This window comes from Pipra filicauda, unplaced genomic scaffold, assembly GCF_003945595.2.
Source record: "Pipra filicauda isolate LSUMZ 115617 unplaced genomic scaffold, ASM394559v2 scaffold34_size3990699_pilon, whole genome shotgun sequence".
Taxonomy (NCBI): Eukaryota; Metazoa; Chordata; class Aves; order Passeriformes; family Pipridae; genus Pipra; species Pipra filicauda.
The window spans coordinates 1,972,723-1,997,505 of NW_024104476.1; the positions used below are offsets into that span (position 1 = coordinate 1,972,723).

Below are 24,783 nucleotides of genomic sequence, written 5' to 3' on the forward strand. Positions count from 1 at the left end.
ACTCCACAGATGCCAGTGGAGATTTACAAATAAAATGGTACAGTACTTAATCTTGCATGTGTTTGAACAGAAAATGTTTTTTCCATGTTCACAAAAAAAATTATACAGCCAGTTAAAATTTCAAGGGCATCTCAGCTTTCTTTTTCTCACTGCTGTGAGTAAAAAGAAATACCATTGAAGGCAGTATGTCTCCATGGCTCCCAAACAAGGTCAAGAAAGATAAGGCCTATATTTACGCAAGTACCACATCACCCACAAAATTCCAAGCATCTTATGTTTTCTTTTAAGTAATTACATACAACACTGTGCTGATCAACATCAAGACTCATTTTAGTCCTCACAAATGTGATAGGTGATGATGAAACACACAGAGTAAAGTATTTCTACTTTTGCCAATTACAGATTTGGTGCTTAAGCCCATTCTCCTGAGGAAACTCCCAGAGATGGGAAGCTTTTCAATCTGGTCTTAATTTCCATTTTATACCTGGATTCACTAATGTGATGAGTTTTCCCAAGGAAAACAGATGATTTACACTTTGAACTGCTGTCTTAAGTATGTAAATATTAACAAACCACACATTTCCTTTCCCTTTACATTTGCCTCAAAACACTGCATCTTTCATTTTTATTTATCATGAACTAAACTCTGGAGTAATGGAAACACAGCTCTTAAACTAGAATATTTCACTGGGTACACTGCCACAAGGTCAGATTGACAGCACTCAAGTTAATACATCCTAAATCCTTAAATTAATAATGGAGGCATTTTATTGCATTTTACCTGTTGCAGTAATAGACTGCATTGTTTGGATCCAGTTGTATAGCCCTAGTGTAACAATCCACTGCAGCACCATAATTTTCTTCTTTCATATGATTATTACCTGAAATAAATTACAAAAAGCTCTTAAATAGTTAGAAGATATGGTGCTCTGTATGAAAGAAATAGAGCAGCTACCTTACAGCATCTATATAAGGGAATTATGACTGCCCTTTTTTGAGATACATTCTTTTAAACAGAATTGGCAGGGAATAATGAAATAAAAATATCTATGTTTGTAAAGTTTATTATGTACACTGTAGTCCACCACATAAACCATCCTCTTCTCACCTTGGTATTTCACACTTCCAGTTAGTTTCTGCTGTTAAGCAAAGATCACTTCATTGAGAACTGTAATTGTAATTGCAGTTCCACTCTAGTATAGACTCAGTCTTAACTGTCTTTGCAAGCCTCATAATCCAGTAGGCTACATTAATTTCTTAATTTCATTTTCTTGTATGTCCCAAAAACTTGCTTGTACCTATATAACATGAAAAATCAAACAACAGCAAAACTAAGCACATAAGTCCCACTTTTGTGATACCATGTAGATGAAAAGTATGTATAGCACCAGCAATCTAAAATGACTCAAAGGTAAAATTTCTCACCAACAAAGCTCAGAACTTCTACTCTAAAACAAAGTTTCACATTTCCTACTTTTTAAGTCCATCAGAAAAAAAAACCCAGAAACATTTATATAACTTCTCTACAGACAGAAAATTCTGCAGTAAGCTCTTTCAAAACAAAAGACACTTCACACATTCTTTTGTCCCTGACACAGGGCAGTCTTTCTAGTTTCTGTCTTTCCTGATGACACAGAAGTAAAGTAAAAATCCTAGTTTGGAGTGCCTCAGTGTACGATTGTCCCTGGGTCCTGCAATTATCGATTTTTGGCCTGCTAGATCCTACAGAAGCCTTGGTTTCTCAGAAATGTCAAGAAATTGTCAGGAAAACTATAGACTTCCACTGACTTCCTTGTATTTTGGCAAAACATTTGAACCTTATCCTAAAACAAACAGGAGAAGGAACAGGTCAGTAGGTTACTACTGATGCAGATAACTGCAAAAGCAAAGGCTGGAAAAGTTCAGTCAGTGCAACTGAGTCTCTGACAGAAAGCAAAAGACTGTGGAGCAAGCAGTCCTAAGTGTTCGTACTAACTGAAAACAACTAGTTTTGAGTTTCTTTTTAAACATGGAGAAAATAAACAAAACCAGATTAAAGTAACTAAGTATCATCAAGGTAGTACAAAATTACCTCTTCCCAATAGTGCTATTCTTACCATAACTATAGTCACCAATCCCTTCCAGCGACAAGGCAAACAAACTGTAATTGCATGTATACACCTTTCAAATACATACAGAATGTAACAATATCTTTCTAATTTCTAGAGGTCCACTATCTACATAGCTTTCCTTTGTTCTGAGGTAAAGATCTGTACACTAAATCCTGTTGTCAGATAAAAAATTTGCAAGTTAGCTGCACTCAACAAAATTGCAACAGTTAATGTTCCTTTAAAACAAAACTGCCATCAGTGACCATGAATGTCAGAATTTATGATACTGTTCTGAACTAAAGATGACCTGCGGTACAGAGCTAAATTTGATCTAATATCAGAGCATACTTTTCGCGCTCTCTCTCTTTCCTGCTCCAACTTGGCTAAAGGAAAACATAAAAATAGCTAGATCTACTAACTCTGCTGAGATAAGGAAAAGCAACTGTATTATTCTTTTTTAACATCATACAAAAACTCTTAAGACCAAAAAACCCCCAAAATGGTTATACTTTCTGAACATGTGTCCGCTACGGGGAAAATACAACTTATTGTTATAATTTATGCTGTGGTAATACACAGATCTTTTTAGAGGTCTGAGACTATCATTACACTATACAAACCTGTACAATCTGTGCTCTTACACAGCTTACATTAAGCCAAAGTGTCAAGTGATATGCAAGTGTAGGCAAGTAAATTCAAGTATTTACTAGTCTGAAGGGTACATTACGTTCTGCTTTTCTAATGACCAAGAAAGACAATTTGGCTATTCGATTTTGTTTTACTGTTCATTAGTTAATTTCTACAAGTATTAGGGCTGAGTTTTTGGAGCAGAGGAGGAGCAGGCTGGTGGTCACAAAGATGAGTGAAGTTATTCCATTAGTAACGACATACAGACAATATGAGGAAATCAGAGTTATAGAATTACAGTATTATAGAAGATACAGGTCAAATGGACTTCCTCAAGTTACCTAGTTCATCTCCATAATTCAGGGCCAAAACTACTCCTCACTGAAAAGCATGACAGTGGTCAATATGCATATGAAAATGCACCATTAGAAAGCAGTAAGTTAATTTTATTACAGGAAATTAACCAGAGGCATTTCAAGCAGTTCCAAACTCCTTAGTAATGCCCCTGACAGCTGACACTTGAAATGGTCCATCAAAATTTAGACACTTTCAACTTTTCTCAGTAGAGCCATGGAAGTCCTTTTGTAAAACCATACAAAGACATGGATTTAAAATAGCTGGAACATCTGGAAAATGCTGACTATCCCTACAGTCCAATAACCATACTGAGAGCTACAAGCGTTCTTCACTTTCCATGAGTTGACAGAAACAGACAGCAAAATGAAAAGCTAGCATGCACCACAGGTATGTTATGAGTTACAAACTAATTTTCTCTTGTGACCCGACCATGTTTGAGCTCTTTACCCTTTGAATTAAAGAGCTAATGAGCAACTTCAAGAATTAGGAAAACTTACTTTCAGAGCCAGTAATGGACTGCATTCATGACTACAGATGACCAGTTTTAAGATAAGACAGACACGGAACTCATTTTACTCACTGTCAAAACCAGCAGAACTTTTTCCACATTATTGTCCTGCAACTTTTGAGAGAGTTACATCTGCCTTGTAATTGACGTTTATTTATTTTTTCTATAAAACTCAACTATCTGAAAATTCAACAGGTTATAAAAAATGTGATTTATAAAGCTTCAATCCATAGCAATTCCTAACACTTTTCAGTGCTACCTGCTTTTTTCCCTCCCCTCTCTTCTTTTTGAAGGGAAATAACATGGATGCTTTCTTAGGTAGTATTAGTAAAGACTTCTATGGTACAGCTGCGTTTCCTCACAGAACAGCAATAACAGCTGTCAAAAGGACAATAAACAACTGGTTTGTCTGCGATTATAAAGCACACAAATGATTTCACATATGTGAAATACTAACCCCAGTAAGTTCACAAGAATTTTTACATTGGTGTAAGCTTTTTACCATCACATAACCATTTCAATATAAGTAGAAACTTGAAGAACAATTCCATGGACAAACAGAGAAATCTATAATATGCCAAAAAATACCTGTTCATTCTTTAAAGCTTCTGCCAACTTCACGTGTTATCCCTTACTTTTTAAGCAACCTCCAGAGCAGGGAGAGAATAAACAATATTTTCTTTGCTCCCAGATGGAGCAATCAATTAGACCTCATACAACATAACAGTCACCAGAGAATATAAGCTGAAGTTTTTTGTGGGGTGTGTGTTGCCCAGCTGCTATACTATCACTACCCATGATAACCCAAAAATATAATAAAAGCATAAGACAGTTTATTTCTAAGTTTATTACAAACCTTCATCCTTCAGTTGGTCAGCCTTTACAACATTCTCTGGTAAAGAACCTGAGAGAGGCAGCATGTCATTCTGTATGGGAAAAAAAACAAGGGTTTTTTTTCCATTAAAATATAATGTTATTAAAAATTTCTGGGCACCATTGTGTCAACAAACAACCAGATTTTCTGTAGTGTACAGGAAGTGTGAAAGAATTAAACATCACTAACACATCCTTAGAAGAAAAAGATAGCTTGCTTTCTGCTACTGAAAAAACCTTATGGCTCACCACGTGTTTTAAGGAAGTCAAGGAGAAGATAGCTGGTATCTCTTCAGTCTTGTTTTCTTAACTCTGACTTTCCTGTTTACCATTCTGATGGTTCTTGTACTTGGGATCTCAGATAATATGTATTATTAGTACACACTTTCGAAGTTCCCATTTTAAGGTTAGTGTTCAAAACTGAGCAATTAAATTATTTCCAGAAAGGAGTGAGAAGCATCAACAGACTACCAATGACACACATCAGATATTTATCTCTGGGAATTGCAAAATGCTTAACTGAAGGATAAAAACCTTGAAGTGAGAATGAGACATCCACTACTGAGTAATTTTCTGGAACTGTCCTTGTCTAGCTGAAATTAATTCTTCCCACTGCCCCAAAAGATTCTCATAATGCTAGCCTCTTATAGAAAATTAACTTTTCTCATGTTTTCCTTTAAGTTATCACATCATTTTGACCTATAGAGCACTTAAAGATTGTGTATTCAATATGAAACCTTAGCACATATTGGCAGAGTAACTCTAGAATCTAAATGAAACTCTTACCTTGTGAATAGAGTTTGTGAACATTTCTATCAAATGCTGTGGGGGTGCAAGATGAGTATCTTCCAGGTTAATCTTAAACACAGTCTCCAGACACTGAATTGCAACTTAAAAGGAAAAAAAAAAAATCACCAGTTTCTCAATAGAAGCACAACTTCACTAATTTATTTATAAAGCTGTGACTCACTTCCTTATTCAGCTACTAAAGGCAGCTCTTTGGAATAAATCATAAAATAGAGAGGCTACCCGATCCCCATAAAATTGGCTTGCTGAAAAATATCTAAGATATCTAAGATATCTAAGATCACAATCCATAGATAGTTTGGCCATTATTTTTCAAGTAATTTAAAAATTTTATTTCAGTTCTGCGAGTCACTCAAAGCCTTTTTTTTAAATATAAAAATATAAGGATTTAACAAAAGCACAAAATACAAGCTCATAATACAACTATGCATGTGCATGTGCCACATACCCCACCTCAAAACATCACAACTACCACATATCTGAGTGGCATAACAGCTGGAAGGAAACTGCTCACCTTTACAGTAAAGAATAAAGGCAAGATACTTGTTATTCTTATCTTTTTTTGGTAACAAAATATATTCATTTGAAGACACTGTTTATTAATAAAATGCTGCATTAATCACAAACCTTTATTCTATAAAAAATATATATGCAGTATCCTTTCACATGTTCAGTTGTGTAAGGATTAAATGGCCCTCCCAAACCTGCAATAATGCAAATGCACTTACAGTAAGTAATTCTAAAAAAAGGAGAGCCATATACCTAACTAAAGTTTTAAATGTGCTCACATATTTTTAGGCAAAAGAAGATCAGTAGCAATTACTGTATACAAGTCTGGAGAGAGAGAGATATATTCTGTTATTTACACTACTGTGACATATAATTATTTTCCCAATAATCTTAAGAATCTAGTAGAATGTTTTTATTAAAGTATATCATCTAAATGTTTTAGACTTAAAAGTGAGGAGGAACAAAGAAGCGTCTTTGTAAAGCCTATTTTGAACAGAAAAACAGCTTTTTTAAGTCAAGATATACAAGACAGACAATCAAGAGTATCTGAATTCAAATTAGGTATCAGTAAAAACGGATTCTTAGTATTTAAATTGACCTTCAGGCCAATGTTAATATAACAAATATATTTTGAATTCTTATTTGCATTATAATAAACCTGAACACTAACCCAAAACTAGTAAAATTCCTGAAAGTTAACAACAGTAAGGCCAGTTTGAGGAGCCTGTTTTCTATGTCACAGCTGGCAGAAAGGGTGGGGGAAGCAGATTTGTGAAATAGATAGTAAAACCTGGAAGATGTAATTTTTTAAAAAAAGGGCAACATAAAATAGAAATTATTCACAAAAAAGTAAAGTATGATAAAAAGTTAAGGTTGATAACATGTAACAATTGAATACACTGCTAAATATGCATGCAAGTTGCTCCTATAACCTCTTAAAAATTTATCTATTTGTCAGGTTCTAAATTATCCAGTAAGAGTGCTGAAGGATTTGGGTTAAACTTCTTTGTCCCCTGCTATGTAGAAATATTTGGTTCTTTGTACAGTAAACACTGATATATGCTGGATTCTGAATTACATATTAATAGTACTTATTACCAGGCCTATCATAAAATCAGTGGAATTACACATCTCTTTTTTCCTTATATGACTTAATAGGAAGCCTCTTGCAACAGTTTACTTACCAGTTTTCCCCACCAACTTATTTTTACCTAAAGGCACTCCCTTTTCAGAATGCCTTACATAATCTGTAGTTTTGCATAAATTTAAGATACAACCTCCTCCCTTATCTTTCTCAAAGCATTAAGTCAGTGACACCAAATCTCTATGATATAGGAGAGTTTTGCAAAATGCAGCAGTGCAAATTATGTGTAAACAAAACAATTCTGAGTATAGTATTATTACTCAGCATTTCCATTAAATAATCAGTTGTTACAGTGAACTCCTGTATTTCTCCTTTAAGTGAAAAATGGAATTTTTATTCCTTCTAATTTATCTATGATGTAATAAAATTAGGAGCTCTTATGGGATGAATCCATAGGTTAGAATAATAACCACTGGTTAACATTCAAGCCAACAACAGAAACCCACATAAAAAAATAAACACTGCCAAAACAGAAACTTTTCCAAATCAGAAGATGTAATAGGTTGTGACAAGATCAATAACTACTCTACTTTAATGTTACATAAAAACCTGACCCCAGTAAAGTCAAAGGTGTGAAGACTTGTTTTCACTAGAGAGGTACCTCCGGAGGTCATGCTACCCCAATATCAAAGCAAGCACCATCCACCGCTGCAAGCTCAATATTATCAGTGAGCTGGAAAGACCTGATACTCTATGTGAGCTATTCATCTTTTCCTGCATCTGATTTCAAAGGCCAAAGTTACCTGTTCTCCTGATCAGCTCCACCATCACACACACTTTCAGAGGCCGCAGCTTGAACTGACCACCTTGCAAACCCATACAGGTCCCTGCTGAACAGCTGGGACTCACAGACACACCCACTATCTGACAATAGGAGCAACTGGGCTATGCTGGAGCCTAGCTCTGTATTCCCAATGCCGCATAGCTCCAGGACTTTTTGCCACCCTAATACAAATTGCAAGCAACATGAAGGCATGAGAGCCAACATGCAGGCTGTTGATCGCTGAATAATGCGCATGAATTGGGCTGCTGAGGCCCCTTTAGTACTCATTACCATCTTTCTTCATCTTGCATATAATCTTCCCAGTGTCAAGTATTATATGCATCACCTGCCTTCCTGTTTTGGAAACGTTGCCTTAGAGAAATTACTTGTGGTACATTGATCATAGAAGTAAGAAAAAAAAATAAATCACAGCCTTGTGCATGTTGTAGATATTTTGCTTTAAGTCCACAGAAATCGGTGCTATGAAAGAAAGAAGGGAGGGGAAGGAGGGAGGAATAACTGCCATTTAAACATGGTCTAAAATATAACTTAGAAGAAGTGAAATTTCTAGATCATACAAAATAGTTGAGCACTAACCACCAAGAGACCTGTATCACTGCTCTAGATCCTAGGGTATTATGTTTCTCTGGTCTACCTTGCAATCACTCTGCTTCTCAAAATAAGGCATTTTTATTCATCAAGCAAGTACAAAATTCCTTGAGGAAATTTACACTATCATTGACATCCCTATATAACTCACACAAGCAGAATGAAGGTTATCAACAAAAATGGAGTGTGAATACATCCTAGACTTGTATTTTCAGAAGGTCTCAATTTTATTTGCAATCTTCTAGCTCTTTTTGTTGTTTTGTGGGAAATGGGATCTGTTTGACTTACTTCTTGGCAGTCACGTAATCAGTCAGTGTTTTATCTTTTCACAGACATAAAGTACCGACAAAAACTATCAGTCAAGTTTTTTAATCCCTTATGTCTTCATCTAACATTAAATACTTCAATGGCTAGGACTTGGGCTACTGCTGCTCTACATGCACTTAAAGATATTTTGCACAACTGAGTCAATTTTTCCAAATGCCCGCCTCCTACCCTCTAACACATAGCATATGGTACTGTGCTTGTGGCAGCATAGAGCTCTAAAATTAGGATTTCACGTCTGCATTAAAATGCTAAATTTTGCATCAGTATTTAAGCACAACTGAGGTTTTATAATATCTTTTATTTAGAAAACTGAATCTTAAAAGTTGATTCCTTTATATAGACATTGGCTAAGGTTGCTCTAAGACACGTTATCAGGTAAAATTTCAATCATAACCCAATGTTTATCAGTTTCATTATAAAAACAAAAGGAATACTCTTCATCTCTCATTATATATGATCTTCAAAAACGTTTTCTTTCATCAGCTGAATATCATCATAATCTGATACAGGTTAAATTCATTTGATGGCTACTACTTTTCAAATGTACAAAATACTCCAGATTATTATATAAAACCAAATCTTTTAGCTTTTATTCCTTCGGAACTATCCTTTGAATAGAAAGACACAAAGGTTTCTTTCTTATTTACTTTGGTGAACAACCACACTGTAAAACCAAGAGACACTAAAAAGATAAACCTGGATGTGGTTCATTCAAGTTTACGCTTCTGAGAAGCAGGACTTGCTTTGTACCTCAGCAAAGTCTCTCCACACCTCAGATTTCACAGAATTTAGTAATCTAATGCCTGAAATTAATTACTGCACTGCTGGTCCTAGACTTCTCCCTCTTACCTCCGAATTCCTTCTCTGATTGAATGACCAAAGACTGCTTGAAAGAGTGCAGAGGTCTTTTAAAAAGATGCTATGAAATGCTCGTTGCAGAATTGACTTTATTCTTTCTTTCTTAATTCCAAATTGTGATACCACATGACATAAAGTATCCAGAAATTAGGAAAAAAGAATAAGAGCAGTGTGAAGGAGGAAGGCAGATACCATGAAGTTACAAAGACTTAATGACTGTCTATCAATAAAGGCTATCTGTCCACAGCTATGTATGCAGACAGATGAACTTGGGTGTATAACAAAAGTTATACTGAAAATACTTACTACCATGTGCTCTTTGGAACCACTACTGAAGCGAAAAAAAAACTCAAAGCATTTATTTTATTTTCCATGTTCTTAGGATGTCTTAGCCTTCCCTTGTAAATTACGTGGAATTCTTGCAAGTACAAACCAGGAGTTCTTCCCACAAACCAAACCCAACGTATGATAATTGTTTTACTTCCTCGGTGGCAAGCAGAGCTACTAAGAGATATAAAATGCAGAAAGAAACCAAATATAAAAGAGAAAAATAATCAGCAGGCAAAAATTTGTGGGACATATACACAAGTTATTACTAGGGTCTGCATTACAGCACTGCTTAACTTAGAATCTAGAATTGTTGAGGTTAGAAAAAAGACCTCTACAAATGATGTGATTCAAAGTATGTTTCTCAAAATTAAGGTAGTACACATGTAACTTTAGAATATTTTTTAAATTGAAGATGTCCTAAAATTAATAATCTCAGAAACATTAAAATCATGATCTTATTCACAGATAATATTAGATGGCAGTTTTAGTTACGTCACTCCAGTTACTTTCTGTGATATTATATATAAAGCAATGTAACACCTGTGAGGTATTATACATATATATATACACACACACATATATACATATGTATATATATATATCAGCATCTTTATCGCTTACCTTCCAAGCTTTCTTGTTCATCTGGAGTAAAAGTATCCATCTGACTCTGCTGTCTCAAGAAATGGATGACTGCATAAACCAAGCGCTTGACTGATGACATATTGAAATTGATTCAGTTTCTCCTATGTCTTAAAAACAACAGGATCTCTTATTTCAGAAAATTAATTCTTACAGTATTCCAGTCTCCTAGTGACCTCAGTAAGAAGTATGTACAATACACAAAACCTTAAAAGCCCAATAACACAATGCCTTGAAACAAGCAGTGAAATTGTATGGATTAGGGAAAACTGCTATGATTATCTAGCCTAAGTACCATCAAAAAAGTACATATTTCCTCTGATTCATTACTGCAGGAAAGTTGAATCAGAATCACAGAAGGGACGCACAAAGATCATCAAGTACAACTCTCAAGTGAATGGCCCATCACCAAGGTTAAATTAATTTAATGACTTATTTTTCATTTATAGGGAGTTCTTTTATGGTTTTACTTTTATTTCTAAGACACATGCACTTGCAAGAAGGAGCATGTGCTGAGGTCAAAACCAATTAAAAAGCCACAGTGATAAATATAATGATATAAAGAAATATACTTCAATAAAAGGTGTTTGTTCTTCGGTGTGACATGGGTGTTATACTTTAATCAAAGATGTTCTATGGTGTTACATGGTGTTATACTTGAATAAAAGGTGTTCGTTCTTTGGTGTGACACGGGTGTTATACTTTAATAAAAGATGTTCTATGGTGTGACATGGTGTTATACTTGAATAAAAGGTGTTCGTTCTTTGGTGTGACGTGGGTGTTATACTTTAATAAAAGATGTTCTATGGTGTGACATGGTGCTATGGAACAGTTCATTATCACTTCGGACAAAGAAGTGGAACACTGTGACCTCAGTACACACTTGTGATTAGAGACACTACTGGCTCAGTCTGATTTCCATTTAGCATCAGCTAGGAGTTACATAACCTGGAGGACAATTTTAGTTAAAACCTTCCAAGTTATTTTTCCTTAAATCCTTTTGATTTTAAAGGGTACAACCCTATCCAGCTATCGGGGCAAAGCAGGTTTAAAAGTGAGCATTAAATGAACGGCAAGACCAGGGTCAGCCCCTCGCTCCATTATTTTCTCCCCACAACGCGCGAGCGAATCGGTGTGCGGCCAAACCCACGCCACGCAAATCCCGCCGTGGGGACGGGAGAGCCAGGAGGGCCGGGGGAGCACGGCCGGGGGCACCGGGGGTCCCCGACCAGCTTCCCCCCGAAGGGGCAGCGCGGGTTCCAGCGCCCGGGCGCGCCCCCGCGGCCTCGGAGGGGGGCCGCGCTCCCGCCCCCCGCCCGCCTCCGCGTTCTCCCCCGGCCCAGGGCCGCTCGCTCGGGCTCCAAGGACAGCCCTGCACCGCCCGGCACCGCGGGGACCGCGGCCGCACCGCCCGGGGTCCGATCTCCCCCCCGCCCCCGGGCTCTGCGCACCGAAGGTGCGAGGAGGCGGCGCGGAGCCCCCTCGCCCCCGCGGGGATGAGGCATCTCTCTTACCGTGCGAGAGCTGGCGAGTCCGCGCCGCCGGCGGCTGGCAGAGAGCAGGGACGCGGGGTCGAAGGAGGCGGTGGCGGAAGCGGATGCGCAGGGCGGCGGCGGAGCGGGGCTAAGGGCTGCGCTCGCCGGTGGACAGAGGGCGGGGTGGCGACGGGAGTGAAGCCGGTCCTTCCTATGTTTCTTCTTCCTCCTGTCCGTCCTTCCTTCTCCTCTCCTCTTCCTTCTCCTAGTCCTTCCTACTCCTCTTCCTCTGCTTCTCCTCTCCTCCCCTGTTCCTCCTCCTCTTCCCCTCCTCCTCGAATCCGCCTTCCCCGTGTCCTCCTCCCCCGCCGCCCACCGCGCCGCCCTGCCCATGCTGTGTCTTTGCGCGGGCGCGGTTCGCAGGTAGGGGCGCAGGGAGGGTGGTGCCGCGGGACCCGGGACGGGGGCGGTCTCCGGAGTGGGTGGGGGTCGCCTGGCCGGACTGAAATCCATGGGAGCATGGAGCTGCCTGCGGCTGACGGGACATCCCCATCCCTCGCCCGAGGAGCCGGGCCTGGGAACTGGGCCTGACCCCCGGGCCGGGAGGAGCCGCAGCGTAGCGGGTGGGACGCTGAGGGGGGACGGGCACACAATGGGGCAGGAAACCTGTGGGGTTCATTGCCTCAGCTCCTGGCGCGTTTCCCGCAGTCCGCCCTCCCTGGCATGAGCTCCGTCCTGAAGGGCTTCCAGGTGGGCAGGGCGGGCGAGACGAGGTGTCCGCCTGGTAATCCTTGCACTGAGTGGCACACGTACTGCAGGAGAAATGGGCAAGAAGACAATGGAGTGAAGGAGAAGACTGTAGCAGCGGGACTGCAGCAAGGTGTGTGTGAAGAGAGACTGGCAGTGTGTTCATAGTAGCTCTATAAAAAGGTGTATCACTATTACACGTTGTACGAAGGGTGAGACGAGTACTAGTATACTACCGAAAGGCTTTAAAATAGGGCATTACTTATTTAATTAATGAACACGAGCACTAAATGGACCCCAGAAAAGCAGTGTGGAAGAAGGCTTGTAGTCAGTTCTAGATGCACCAGAGAAATGAGCATCATTGCTTTTATGCTCGCATCTCAATTTCCCCAAAAGACCAGATTTGAAAGAAAAATGGAAGTAGTGTGAGAGGCACAGTGAGAATATGTTGTGGTAATGAGAATGAAGCTGAATTTGAGTGTAAAATGAAAAAGATAGTTACCTGGTGAGGACTTTTGAGAAATGATAGTTGTGTATTTACTGCATAAAGTGTAGTGGTTTTGTTCTATTTCACAGCCTTTGTTCACATCAAATGAGGATTGAGGGTATTAGCAGATAGAAAGTAAGATCCAGAATATTTTCTTTTTATAAAGCTTCTGCTGTTGAAAATTGATTGACCTGTTTTCTGGTGCTGAATAAAGTGCACATCTATATTCTTTTCCTAATACAGGTTTACATTCCTTTTTTTGTATAGTCATTTTCACTGTTTTCCATATTTTGTGACTATCTTTGTTTACCCTACAGATTTTTCCATCAAAAGAAGGCAAGGAAAGGAAAAGGAGTATGGAAGTTTTTTTCTTTAGATAAAAATTAAAAGGTCTATCTCTGTTCGCGGTTTGCATTTGGACATGGAAGATACCTCCTTTTTAAGTAGAAATAAGTATAGTGGGGAGTGGTTCCTGCACTTTGTTAATTGTGATTTTTTTCTTCAAGTCATTATTTCAGTTTGCCCAAATAATTGTTTCACAGAAGAGAGTATTCTTGAATGAGTAATAGTGACTTGTAACTTTGAAAAGTTAAGGAATTGGTCACAGAAATGTTGGATAGCAAAGGTTCTCAGCTTCTGTTTTTCCCAAGGGCACCTTAATGTGAGATAAACATGACAGTTCTTAGCAAGTTTGAAGTATCATGCCTTACATTAAATAAAATAACGTTAAGGTTTGATTCTTTTGTTTAAAATAGACAGATTTTGGGAAGGAGGCTTTTCCCAATTAAATATTTTTCCTATTGGAATCCAAAAGATTCAAAGATTCATATTCAGTTCAATAAAATACATGGGTAAAGCCAGTCTAAATTACTTAAGTAAGCCAATAGTCTGTTTACTTTATGAGGATCTTCCTAGAAATGGAAAAAAAAATCTGAATAAAAATAGATACCCTGTTTTAAATAATTTCAGTGTCCTAAAATCATTGTCTAGGATTTGTGAATTCTGGAGCATTGCTTTGAAAATGTCAAAATCCGGTTTTGAATTGGAAAGTACGTGTACGTGGATTCTGGAAAAACTAGAATTTATATTTAAGATTTAATTTTAGATTTCCATCACTGTAAAGAAACTCTGAACACTGGCATTTTTCTTTATGAGGAAGAAAACCAGCGAGAAACAGAGGCTGGGAAGAAGCAGAAAAAGAAGTGACATCAGAGGGCAAAGAAATAGGAAGAACTTTCATAGTAATTTTCTTATTTCATACTTATCATCATAGTGTGTCTCTATGCTTTCATTGAAGTATCAGGTCCAGCACCTCAGCAATGGCAAAGACCGGACAGGACACTTGGAGCATTTTTCCCTTTTCGTGTGATCCATGGACTGCACAACCTCTTCTGTGTATTGCAGCAGCAATTTTTCCTGTGGTCAAAAGCAACAGCTACCACTTTTCTAACCACAGCAGGCTACAAAAGAGCAATTTGTCTATTAGACAGAGTTGGCAGAAAGAAATTATTTCCTTGGCTGGCTCAGACAAATGTGTTGAGCCCAGAAACATTTTGTGGACTGAATTTGACCCATAAAGAACCAGTTGGACCTCACTAAGCAATGTAGTTAATGTCTTTTGAGAACATATCTGTTCTGTCATTCTCTCTATAAAGGAAGAAATGCCTGGCTTAGAAAGATTTCTTTTAAATAGTTTGGGTTAGTTCAAAAGTCCAAGCTTTCTTCTGTAGGAGTTGGGATCAGGTAACTCAGAAAGCATAGAAGATACGATGAACATTCAGTACAATCTTTTCAGAACAGTCTAGGAATTGCGGACTCTCTAACACAAAACCAGTTCTCCTGTATGATCTCTTGTACAAAAATTTGTCTAGTAATACCTTTTTATATTGAAACTACTTCCTTAAACTGTGTTTGATCTCTTACTCAGTTATGTTGGAAGTGACAGGAAAAAAATTTATTCCTGACCATTCTCTCCATCCGTCTCTTCATTATCATATAAATCTCTGAAGTACTTCCTCTGTTGCGTTTTTTTCTCTGCTTTTTTAATTTTTTTTTTGTCTGCTCTGAAGAATCCCAGTCTAGTTGTTCTTTGAATGGAATATATTGCTCACTGCAGGTAATTGTTTCTCAGTCATTATGACTTGGTAGAACAGATAAAGGTTTTGGCAGGTAGAACAGAAGACATGAGAGTTTACCTGTTGAGAGGATCAGAAACACATGTGGTATAATGAATTTTTCCGTTTTGTTCTGTTCCACCTCTGCTAAATCCTATCATTTTGTTCTTTGTGGATGCCTCCTCGTTAATGTTTTTGTTAAACTGTTATGTCTCCAGAGTGACTGGATCCAAAGTGTGCATTAATTCACATTTACTAATACTGAAATTCACTTTGTTAATGGTTTTAAACTTTTCTATATTGTGACATTGTTTTTCATCTTTTTGTGGCTGCCTTTAGTACACTACATTGTCCTAAGTAAATTATCATCAGTAAGTTTTGTCATGTCATTCATCCCAGCTTTTTGTAGATGAGGTATAAATATGTGAAAAAATACAAAACCCCCAAGATGGAACCCTGCAAGGTTCCACTGTCACCTAAATCCATTCAGAGCAATGAGCAGCCATTTTTAACAGCCTAGCTTTTAGCCAGTTTTCTGTAACAGGATCTCCCTTCTCATCTCACAACAGCAGTTTCTGATCTCTGTCGATTGTGACTCCTTCAAAGAATTCCAGTAGATTTGTGAGTCTAAATTTTCCTCTGTAGAGGAGGCTATTTTTCAGTACATGTTATTTGTGTTTTGATTAGGGAAGGCAAGGTGAGGACAGTGGTAATTTTACTTGTTTCTGAGCAAAATATGATACAGCATCTCTGTTATTCATACCATCTCTAAGAAAAGCTCCGTCTTTAACAGCGACCCTTTTTATTTCTTCAGTAGAATGTTAAATGAACAAAGTTCTTGCCATACTTACCATGCTGGAACATGTAGCTTTTCACATAACCTGTAGCTATCCTGGGAAGCACTCAGTGTTATTAAATCACTGTTCACTCAAAAGCCAGAGAAGAAAGCAGGCTTCATTTGCGTTCCTAATTTGTGGTGTTGAGCAGGCTGTTTGGGATTTTGCAAGCAATGAAATGGACATAAGGCACTGTCTCCCAAGAAGATCACTGGTTTAAAATGGTAAGTGAGTGAGATTGGGTCATCATCCGCTATAAAGACATAGAATTTTCCAACTAACTGGTGATGGCAGGAGAACATTTCTCATTGCTTTGACTGCATGAGACTTAAGATCAATGGGAAATCGAAGTGTATCTCCATGGTAGGCTGAGCTGATTAACAGTAGATGTAAATCAAAAACCTTTTGTGTTTACAAACCCTCAGTAGTTTTCTCTGTCCTGCAGCACCACTTCATTTTCCAGTGGAGTCAACAATGTGTTTCTCGTGCATTAGCTGATTGCATTCAAGTACTGAACTATCCTGGGAGTAACTGTGCGGTGTTTGCACTAAACAGCATGCACTTTACCTGCTGTTTATTGCTGGCATCATGGAAATATATGTTTATGCAGCAGCACCTGAGGGAGCTGTACAGCCTTAAAAGCAATTTTTTTCCCGCTGTGTTTCCACAGTTTACCTGATAGTAGAACCAAATAATAAGATAACCGTAATGAATACCTCCTGCCTCAGACTGACTGTAGTACAATTATTGTCTGCATGCAGGTGTTAAGTCAAATTCCTTCCTAAGACCCTTCAAGGAAGTTGCTATGATTGAGGTTTGCTGTGACACAGAATGCATTCAGTTCACAGAATGAGTGTGAAGCCTAGTGTACTGGTAGTAGTAATTTTGGGTTTGTTTTTTTTTTCTTTTTTTGGGTATGGTTGTTTGGTTTGGGCTTTTTTTGTGGATTTTTGTTGTTCGGTTTTGGTTGGTTGGTTGGTTTTTGGGTTTTTTGTTTGGTTTGGGTTTTGTTGTGTTTTTTTTCCCCTTAGAACCATGGATAACATAATTTTAGAGATCAGACACTCTGCTGAAACTGTATCCTGACATTTCTATGTGTTCCACTACAGACTACTGTGTTGAAAGCACCTTCTCATATGAAAATCAATCAGACCAGTTTCCAAATTTTGTTGTATAAAGACTGTCAGAGGGAACAAGGGGAAGGGGAGAAAATATATGTAAGTTGTATTATGTTATGCACTTGTATGAGTTTCCGCTTAAGGTCTGGATTGTTTATTAGCTGCTGCAGAGCACCTTTTTCAGTTAGTTTTCTGTTTATGTTAATTCTGTTGGAGAAACCAGTAAGCATTTCTTGCCGGATAGTGAGGTCATGAGGGTAATGCGCATATCAATAAAGGTTTGAAGATGTTTGCATAACTTACAGATTTTTTAACTTGCTCATTTTTATCTGAAGAGGTTAAAAGTATAGTTAATGTAGAGTGTACAGTGAACCAAGTTGTAGATAATTCTTTTTTCTAAATGGTGTGACAAAATTAAGATTTAGTGTTAAAAGGTGCTAGATTTTCTTCTGTTTCTTTAACTGCTGCTTAAAAATAATCAGTTTCTGATGGCAGTTATAGACCTTTAAATTAGGAAGTACTAAACATGCTGTCCTTTTTCTGTGATGAGATATGTCTGTGCCAAACACACTCATGACACAGAGCCACGTACTTTTCCAAGGAAAATGGCCCAGGAATTCAAGCCACGTGTTCACTGTTGCATACATGTCAAGAGCCAAACAGATGAAAGGGCTGAGAAGCGAAGGGGAAGAAGGACTTAAAATGTGTTTGTCCCGCAGGAAAAAGTGATGACTTGTAGGACACTAGTTTCATGCCTTTGGCTCAATTAAAATAATGCTTTGAGCCATTTAACTGTACACTGCTGGTTCTGTCTTGGACTTTTTTTTTTCCTTCTGTTCTTGTTTTTGCCTTGGTTTACCCAGTTCTCTGCTTGCTTTGGTTAATTTTGTCCTTGCTTTACTGTAAGATATACGGTTACTTATTATCTGCAACTTTGAGTCAAAATTGAAACAATATGGAGACAAATTTAAAATGTAAGCAAGAATTAATTTCTAAATAATACAAATATTTTAGCCTGTTAAATTTTTCTTAAAATCCATCCTGAGAACCTAGACCAACTATAACGTACATTATATTAGATGCTGTTGAATACCCATTGTGGTTTGTTTTTAAAGTGCTTTTTAACTTCTTAATTTAAATTTTAAAAAAATATTCCATTTCACGTGAGGCTTGACTGTTAAAAAGCTTTGTTAAAACCATCCCTGTCTGCTGTCATTTATATATGTTTGCTAGCACTTCAGTCTGACTTTCACGGAAATGCCAACATGTGGCATATTGTTCAAGTACTAAATAATTTGTCCTGAGGCAAAGTGTCATCTTTTATATTGCTTTAATAGGGCGTGTCTAGTGTTTTGTTGTTTTGGGTTTTTTTTCGGTGAGGCCGCTAGGTGGAGTGAAAACATTGAGCCCCCGTGGATGTTGATTGCCTGTAGAGGAGAATACAATCTTCACATGCACGGTGCTGGTTTCCAGCAAGCAGTACTGGCTCTCCTGCAGCCTGTAAGACATGGAAGTGTTATTTAAGATATGCTGTTTAAAAGGACAAAAAGACCAAAATAATGTTCTTAATTTTAAACTGGCAACATATTTCATACCGTAAGTTACTAATTGAAAGAGGTGTTCATTGTGTTAGTAAGAGCAGCTGTCCATAGGAATGTCCCCTGAAGGTATACATAAGGTGCAACAAGAAAAACCTAATTGTATTTATTTGCCATTAGAGTATTAAAGAACTCAGTGACTAAAGTATCTGAATTTGCTGCACCACCCCCACACCTCTGGCTTTCTCTCTCTCTCTCTTCTTATTACAATCTTGGCTCCCACTTCATTTCTGAAGCTGTTGTCTCAGGTGTTTTGTCAGTAGAGAATATAGTTTTCCATCCTACATGAGACCGATGTACTCTGATTTTTGTCTGGCTACATGGAACTGTCACATCTGTTTGCAAGTACAATAAATTTGTCTGTATATATTTTTCTCAGAAATATGTTTGTTCATTTGTTCACTTTACTCTGTAAAATTATACTTGTCATTGCTACTAATACTATTTAGGTGAAGATTAATTTGAAAACTGAAAGTGCCATTACAGAAGTCTTGGATGTCCATTGGTTAGATGAGACAACAGGCTTAATCTTGACCATATTATACAGTGATTATCATTAGTAGGAGCATGTTGTGGACAAGCTTGCAGGTTTTTGTGTTTGTATTTTTTAAAACTGGTGCTACCCCTCACTGATGCTTCTTCAAAGATCGTGGCTTTTGTGTTTTATTTTAGTAGTGTTAATGGAACATGCCAAAAAAAGCTTGCTTGGCATATTTCAGTCACGGAAAATGTTTGTAAGCAAAACCAGACTTACATAAATGTTTAATATATTTAAGACAAGTTAAAAATCAAGTCTGTAAATTCAATTGCGTTGTTTGTATTGCTTCAATAGAGTATTTTAGAGGTTCTTCCCCTTTCTAAAATCAAATCAAATTTATGTTTTCCAGAGGCATCAAGTAATCAAATTGTAGATTTGTTGCTAAAAGAAATTACCTGACATTCTGCAGATTGCAGTCTGTAACTTAGAGGCTTGGCTTTGTTCTTTAAAAACCTCTTTTAGATGTAGCTACTAAGTTTTTCAGTGTTATTCAACTTACTCTGCTTTTGTAAAAAATACCATTCTTACTGCTTTTGGGATTGGCAGATTAATACCATAATTTGTGAAAACAGCTGCCTCTGTTATAATCTTTGTTTTAGCTGAAAGTCCAAACCAAACTTTGTGTGCCTTTCTTCCCAATGTTCTCATAAATGGATGAAGCAGTGCACAAATGCATAATATATATATGCAAATGCATAATATATAGTCTGCCCTGTATGTCATTCCAGTGACAGTATTAGATGCCATAGTATTCACCTCAGAAAAAGGCCAGTGCGAGTTGCAGAGGCCAGTTACATATTTATTATAAAAATGCAATATAAATAAAGGTGCGTTAATTTTGAAGGACCTCAGAGGAACATAGGGACTGGAAGGGCATTTGGGATGATCTAGTCTCATGCTATCTTAGGTAACCAAGTAACATTATGCATTTTATTAATTGGTCAAGCACCATGTTATAAATAGAGATGTTTTCATTTGCTGGTGCTTATTTGGCATCTGTTTCAGAATCTCACTGCCCTGATGCTTACAAATGTCTTGCAATTCCAGCTTACATGTATTCCTGACCAATTTATTCGAATTTCTTCTTTGTCAGTATTGCCTTTTAGCATCAATAGCTCTTTAAACTTCTGGACATTTACATCGTATATGCTTAATGAGAGCAATCATCTGGAGACTCTTTTTGCTAGACTAAGTTCATGCATTTCATGTGTGCTTCTAGCACTAGTGCAGGCTTAAGTGGCTGCTGACACTTTTTAGCTTTCATTTAGGCCAACACAGTTGTTTTGAAGTCATACATCAAATAGGTGATGGGACTGATTAGCTCAAAAAAAGCTGTCCTCCCTGAATTTTTTTGGTCTGCTCTATTTTCACCTGTATGCTGTCTTGAATCTTTTCAAAGTAGGACCCTAACAACAGTTATGCTGCTGCCATTGATGGAGTGGTGTAGGACACAAATGAGCAACAGAGGGTGGAACACTGACAGAAGAATGTCTTAAGGCAATACTGTTGCTGGACGTGAACCTTATCCTTAACCCCGACTTGTTTACATCTATCTAGTGCTCTACAGTGCACCACAGAAAACTGAGCATGGTAGCTGAAACAGTTTGAATTTTACAGTTCAGGCATTAGCAGCAGTCAATGCAAGGCACACATCCTTCCATCTAATTTAAAATGAATCAACTTCTGATTGCTCAGTCTAAGCAGTAGTTGTCTCTTCCCTAATGTTACTGCTGTTTACCAAAAGCAAGCCTAAAATAATAATTCCGTCCTCTTCATTCAGTATTTGAAGAAAACCATCTGGTTCCTACCATTATTAATAGAATTTATTTTCCAGTTTATATCTGGGAAGTTAAAGATTCCCTCAGTGATACAATTTAGTATTTTCTCTCTAATAACATGACAAATGTAACTGCAGAGCGTTTTTGAACATCCTACTACTATAGCTATATTCTTCTTTCTTGTTTCTTTGTAGTCTATTTATAGAATTTAATCTTGTCATTGTTTATTTGTTTCTTTCTTGAACAAATAAGGTAAAGTTAGTAAATAATCAATTTTATTGCAGTGTGGTACATGAAGTTTTGGGAATTTATTTCTTTATAGTTTTATATGGATAAATAATTCAAAATACTAATCCGTGAAAGAAATGGCCAAAATTTCACCTGTGCATATATATTTACTTGCACGCTGTTTCCATTAATCTGATGTCAGTTAATTTGGTCTTTAGTACAAGGACATCTGATTGACTGGTAGCCAGTACCAACATGTGTGTAAAAGGTTATTTGAAGAATGACATGTAGTGACTGGTGTTATATGAGATGTTATATTACAGTTTTTGAAGGCCCATTGTCATTTGGCCAGTTAGAAAAACTTGGAGGTCTTTCTGAGTTTGTACTGCCTATTATTATTATTAAAAATAATATACATAAATGACTGCTTCATCCTATCAGCAGGAGACAAGGTATTGGCATTTCAAAACTGGGTTGATCTGTGTTTTCTTGTTTCCAACAGGCAGACAACAACTTGTTGGGATTTATGGCGACAATTTATACAGCTGTCAAATTTATATGTGTATGTCTCAATGCGACAATATACTAAAAAAATCAATTTTAAGTCAAATTTAAAAATAGTGCTGTGCAGTAATTAGGGACCCTGCATTCAAGTTTATGAACTCAGTCCAACTTTAATTATTAATGAATCTAGTTGGACAGGCTGCAATGAATGTAATCCGTCGGTCCTGTGCCTGTTATAGTGTTTGGTTTTGATAATATGTAATTGGTCATTGACGACAGGGCTCTGTTTTCTACGCATCTAGGTGAAGATACTGAATGACAGAAAGCCGTAGGTTCCCTTTAAAAAAGAGCATCTGTTTAATATCTTGCACTTTAACATACTTTCGTGTTGTTCAGGCTGTTGTTTTCCTTTAACTCTTTTATTTTGACCTTAATTCAGAACAGTGTGTATTTTTCCTGATGTTCTTTGGGGTGGGTGGTGTGGGATAGAATTCAGAGCCTTGAACTATTTTTGAGGAGGTTCCCCTTCAGCTTCCAAGAGGCTGTACTAGAGCTGTGCTAGCAATGTGTGAAAAACTAGACATAGGGCAGTCCAGTGGGAATCTGTTTGTGACTTAATGAAGTAGTGTTCTTTAATGGATTTGTAGATTTAAGGTAGAGTTCAGTGGGTTTTGGAGATGGGAAACTAATGCGTTCTGAGTATGCTAATACTTAACCTTTTGCTTTCATGAGAACAGCTTCATTGTAGACTTCTGAGATTCCAAGTGTCAGTAGTCCAGTGGAGAAGCAACTAAGGCATTAATGACAGAAGTCAGTTGGTATCAGAGAGAAAGAACAGAGGTGGAACAAATGTTCTGTGTTCAGACTTCACTTTCTAAGTGAAATCATCAGTATTTCTGGACATTGATGTTTCTTTCTCCCAGTAGAAAGGAAGAGTAAGCAATTTGCTTACATTGCTATGGAAGGATTTGAAGAATAAGGAAAATAAAATTTCAACTTGAAGTGTAGATAGAAATGTTGTCTTTTGGTTTTGTCTTGCATAAAAATAATTTTGTCTAAGCTATTTCTACAGAAATTCCCTTTTTTAACAAAACGTCTTCCCTTCAAACAGAAGCCATGTGTGCAGCCCTTTTTAGTTTATTGGCATTTCAGTCTTCTGCTTTGTTATTCCTTCAGTCAAAAATTGCCTATCCTTCTTGCTCTCTGCACTGTATGCCAGAACCTGTTCATGCACTTATGGACATACCAGTCAGATTTCACAATAAAATCAGTACAGATACAGTGGCTAGCATTAAGAGAAAAAGTTACTTAATGTAAAAACAGTGTTAATTGAGCATCTCTTTTTGTAGGAAGCTCTCTGTGTGTTTCTTTAGTTATGGCTGAAAATTTTAAGTTGTCAATATTATATAACAACATAAGATTTTTTTTTTTAATTATGTGGCTGAAATAGGAAGACAGTAAGTCTCTGACAGGCAGAGATTCTCATGTGATGCTCTTGTGATCTTCCTGTGATAGTAAGCACTGCAGCAAGTTTTACTCGAATGCAGGCTGTCTTTTAATTATAATCAAATTATTATCTTCCTCAGCAACTACTTCTTATATAACTGAGCTACTGATGTAGTCACTGGGTGGACACCTTGTTGGCTCTGTGGGTTTCTGTTAGCCCCACTTCAGTCAGTTGCCTGATTCTATATCCTTCTCCTTTGTACAACTAAGTTGAGTGTTGGTTTGTTGCAGTGGAAAGGTAGAAGCTTTTATTTCTGAAACCAGTTTCTTCTTAACATGTTTGGGTTCATTGCTGCAAGTCACTTTTTTAATACTATCAAAGCCATTGATTGCCTAGCGCATTAAGATCGGTTGCGTATGTAAATCTTTCTCCTAGCTAAAGCTGAAATACAGTTGATTTATATAATCAGGTTTAATAGTGCATAAATTCCAGTAAGCAGTAAACATATATACCTCTTCTGGCAAAAGAGTGAAACCATCTATTTAAAATCCACAACAATTAAAGGAATACATTTGCAAGTGAGTAACAACTAGAAGTTTTCTTTCCATGTTGATTATGTTGCAGACATCCTGTATAAATGTAAAATTATTTGCCATAATGAACATGATCAAGTGATATGTTTTATGTCTTATGTTGTGCATCTTTGCAGTCTTCTTGTTCATCATCTGCAAATCAATATGTGGGTTTTATTCCTTACTTCAAAAATACAAGTACTATCTGTGAAGTTTCAGTAACTGCAATTCTCTTTTTCTTAGAAGGGTTAGTAGTAGCGTAATCTGTATAGTTTGGTCAATAGCAAAGGTTTTGTCCCTGTTTGCACTTAGTCATACCCTAAATGGTAAAGATAGAAGGCAGATTTATTTAAAATTACACTTAATTCATAAAAGTAACAGCTTACTGGACAAACTATGGCTCTAAAAAGGACTTTGTTCTTGCTTTTAAAAATATGCTGATGCTGGGTTTTTTAATGTTTACTGTACACTATCTCTTGAACTAGAACCTTGCTATGCAAAGATCAATTTTATACTTCTAGGTCCATTGGGCCACTGCGTGTGTTGAGGATGACATTAGGAACAGAAATTACTAGCCAGCTTAAGGCTTCTTCATACATAGCATCAGGCCGAAACCTTTTGAGATGGGACCTGTCACCAGAGGAAATTAGAACACGAACAGAAGAACTTATCAGGAAGACAAAGCATGTCTATGACAGAGTCGGGATGCTTGATATTGAAGAAGTAACACATGAAAATACTGTACGGGCTTTGGCAGACATAGAAGTGGAATACGCAGGTTAGTGTATATTTTTTGTGATTCTTTCTACAGGGCATTCCATCTGCACATAAAGAAACATTGAGAAAAAATAGTAATTGCTTACAATTTTGATCCCTACTGTTATTGTGTAGAGGCCTGT

The 24,783-nt window shown here is 37.4% G+C and overlaps 2 protein-coding genes across 4 annotated transcripts in view; one reads left to right on the plus strand and one right to left on the minus strand.

Moving 5' to 3' along the window:
• The window catches only part of SGTB (small glutamine rich tetratricopeptide repeat containing beta), a 23,789-nt gene extending 11,593 nt beyond the window's left edge, over positions 1–12,196 (minus strand). Inside the window, exons 1-5 of the mRNA XM_027732384.2 lie at positions 11,957–12,196; positions 10,425–10,552; positions 5,242–5,345; positions 4,439–4,508; positions 782–881 (exon numbers count right to left, since the gene is read on the minus strand). Coding sequence (XP_027588185.1) covers positions 782–881; positions 4,439–4,508; positions 5,242–5,345; positions 10,425–10,524 — 374 coding nt within the window. The 5' untranslated portion in view covers positions 10,525–10,552; positions 11,957–12,196. The remainder of the gene's footprint in view (positions 1–781; positions 882–4,438; positions 4,509–5,241; positions 5,346–10,424; positions 10,553–11,956) is intronic.
• NLN (neurolysin) overlaps positions 11,874–24,783 on the plus strand; it is a 61,577-nt gene continuing 48,667 nt past the window's right edge. The window contains exons 1-3 of one of the 3 annotated variants that reach the window (XM_027732363.2): positions 11,874–12,340; positions 12,736–12,797; positions 24,406–24,662. In XM_027732363.2, coding sequence (XP_027588164.2) covers positions 11,939–12,340; positions 12,736–12,797; positions 24,406–24,662 — 721 coding nt within the window. In that variant the 5' untranslated portion in view covers positions 11,874–11,938. Of the gene's footprint in view, positions 12,341–12,625; positions 12,798–17,071; positions 17,319–24,405; positions 24,663–24,783 lie in introns of those variants that run through there. The other 2 variants (XM_039384385.1, XM_039384384.1) reach the window with 2 other exon arrangements.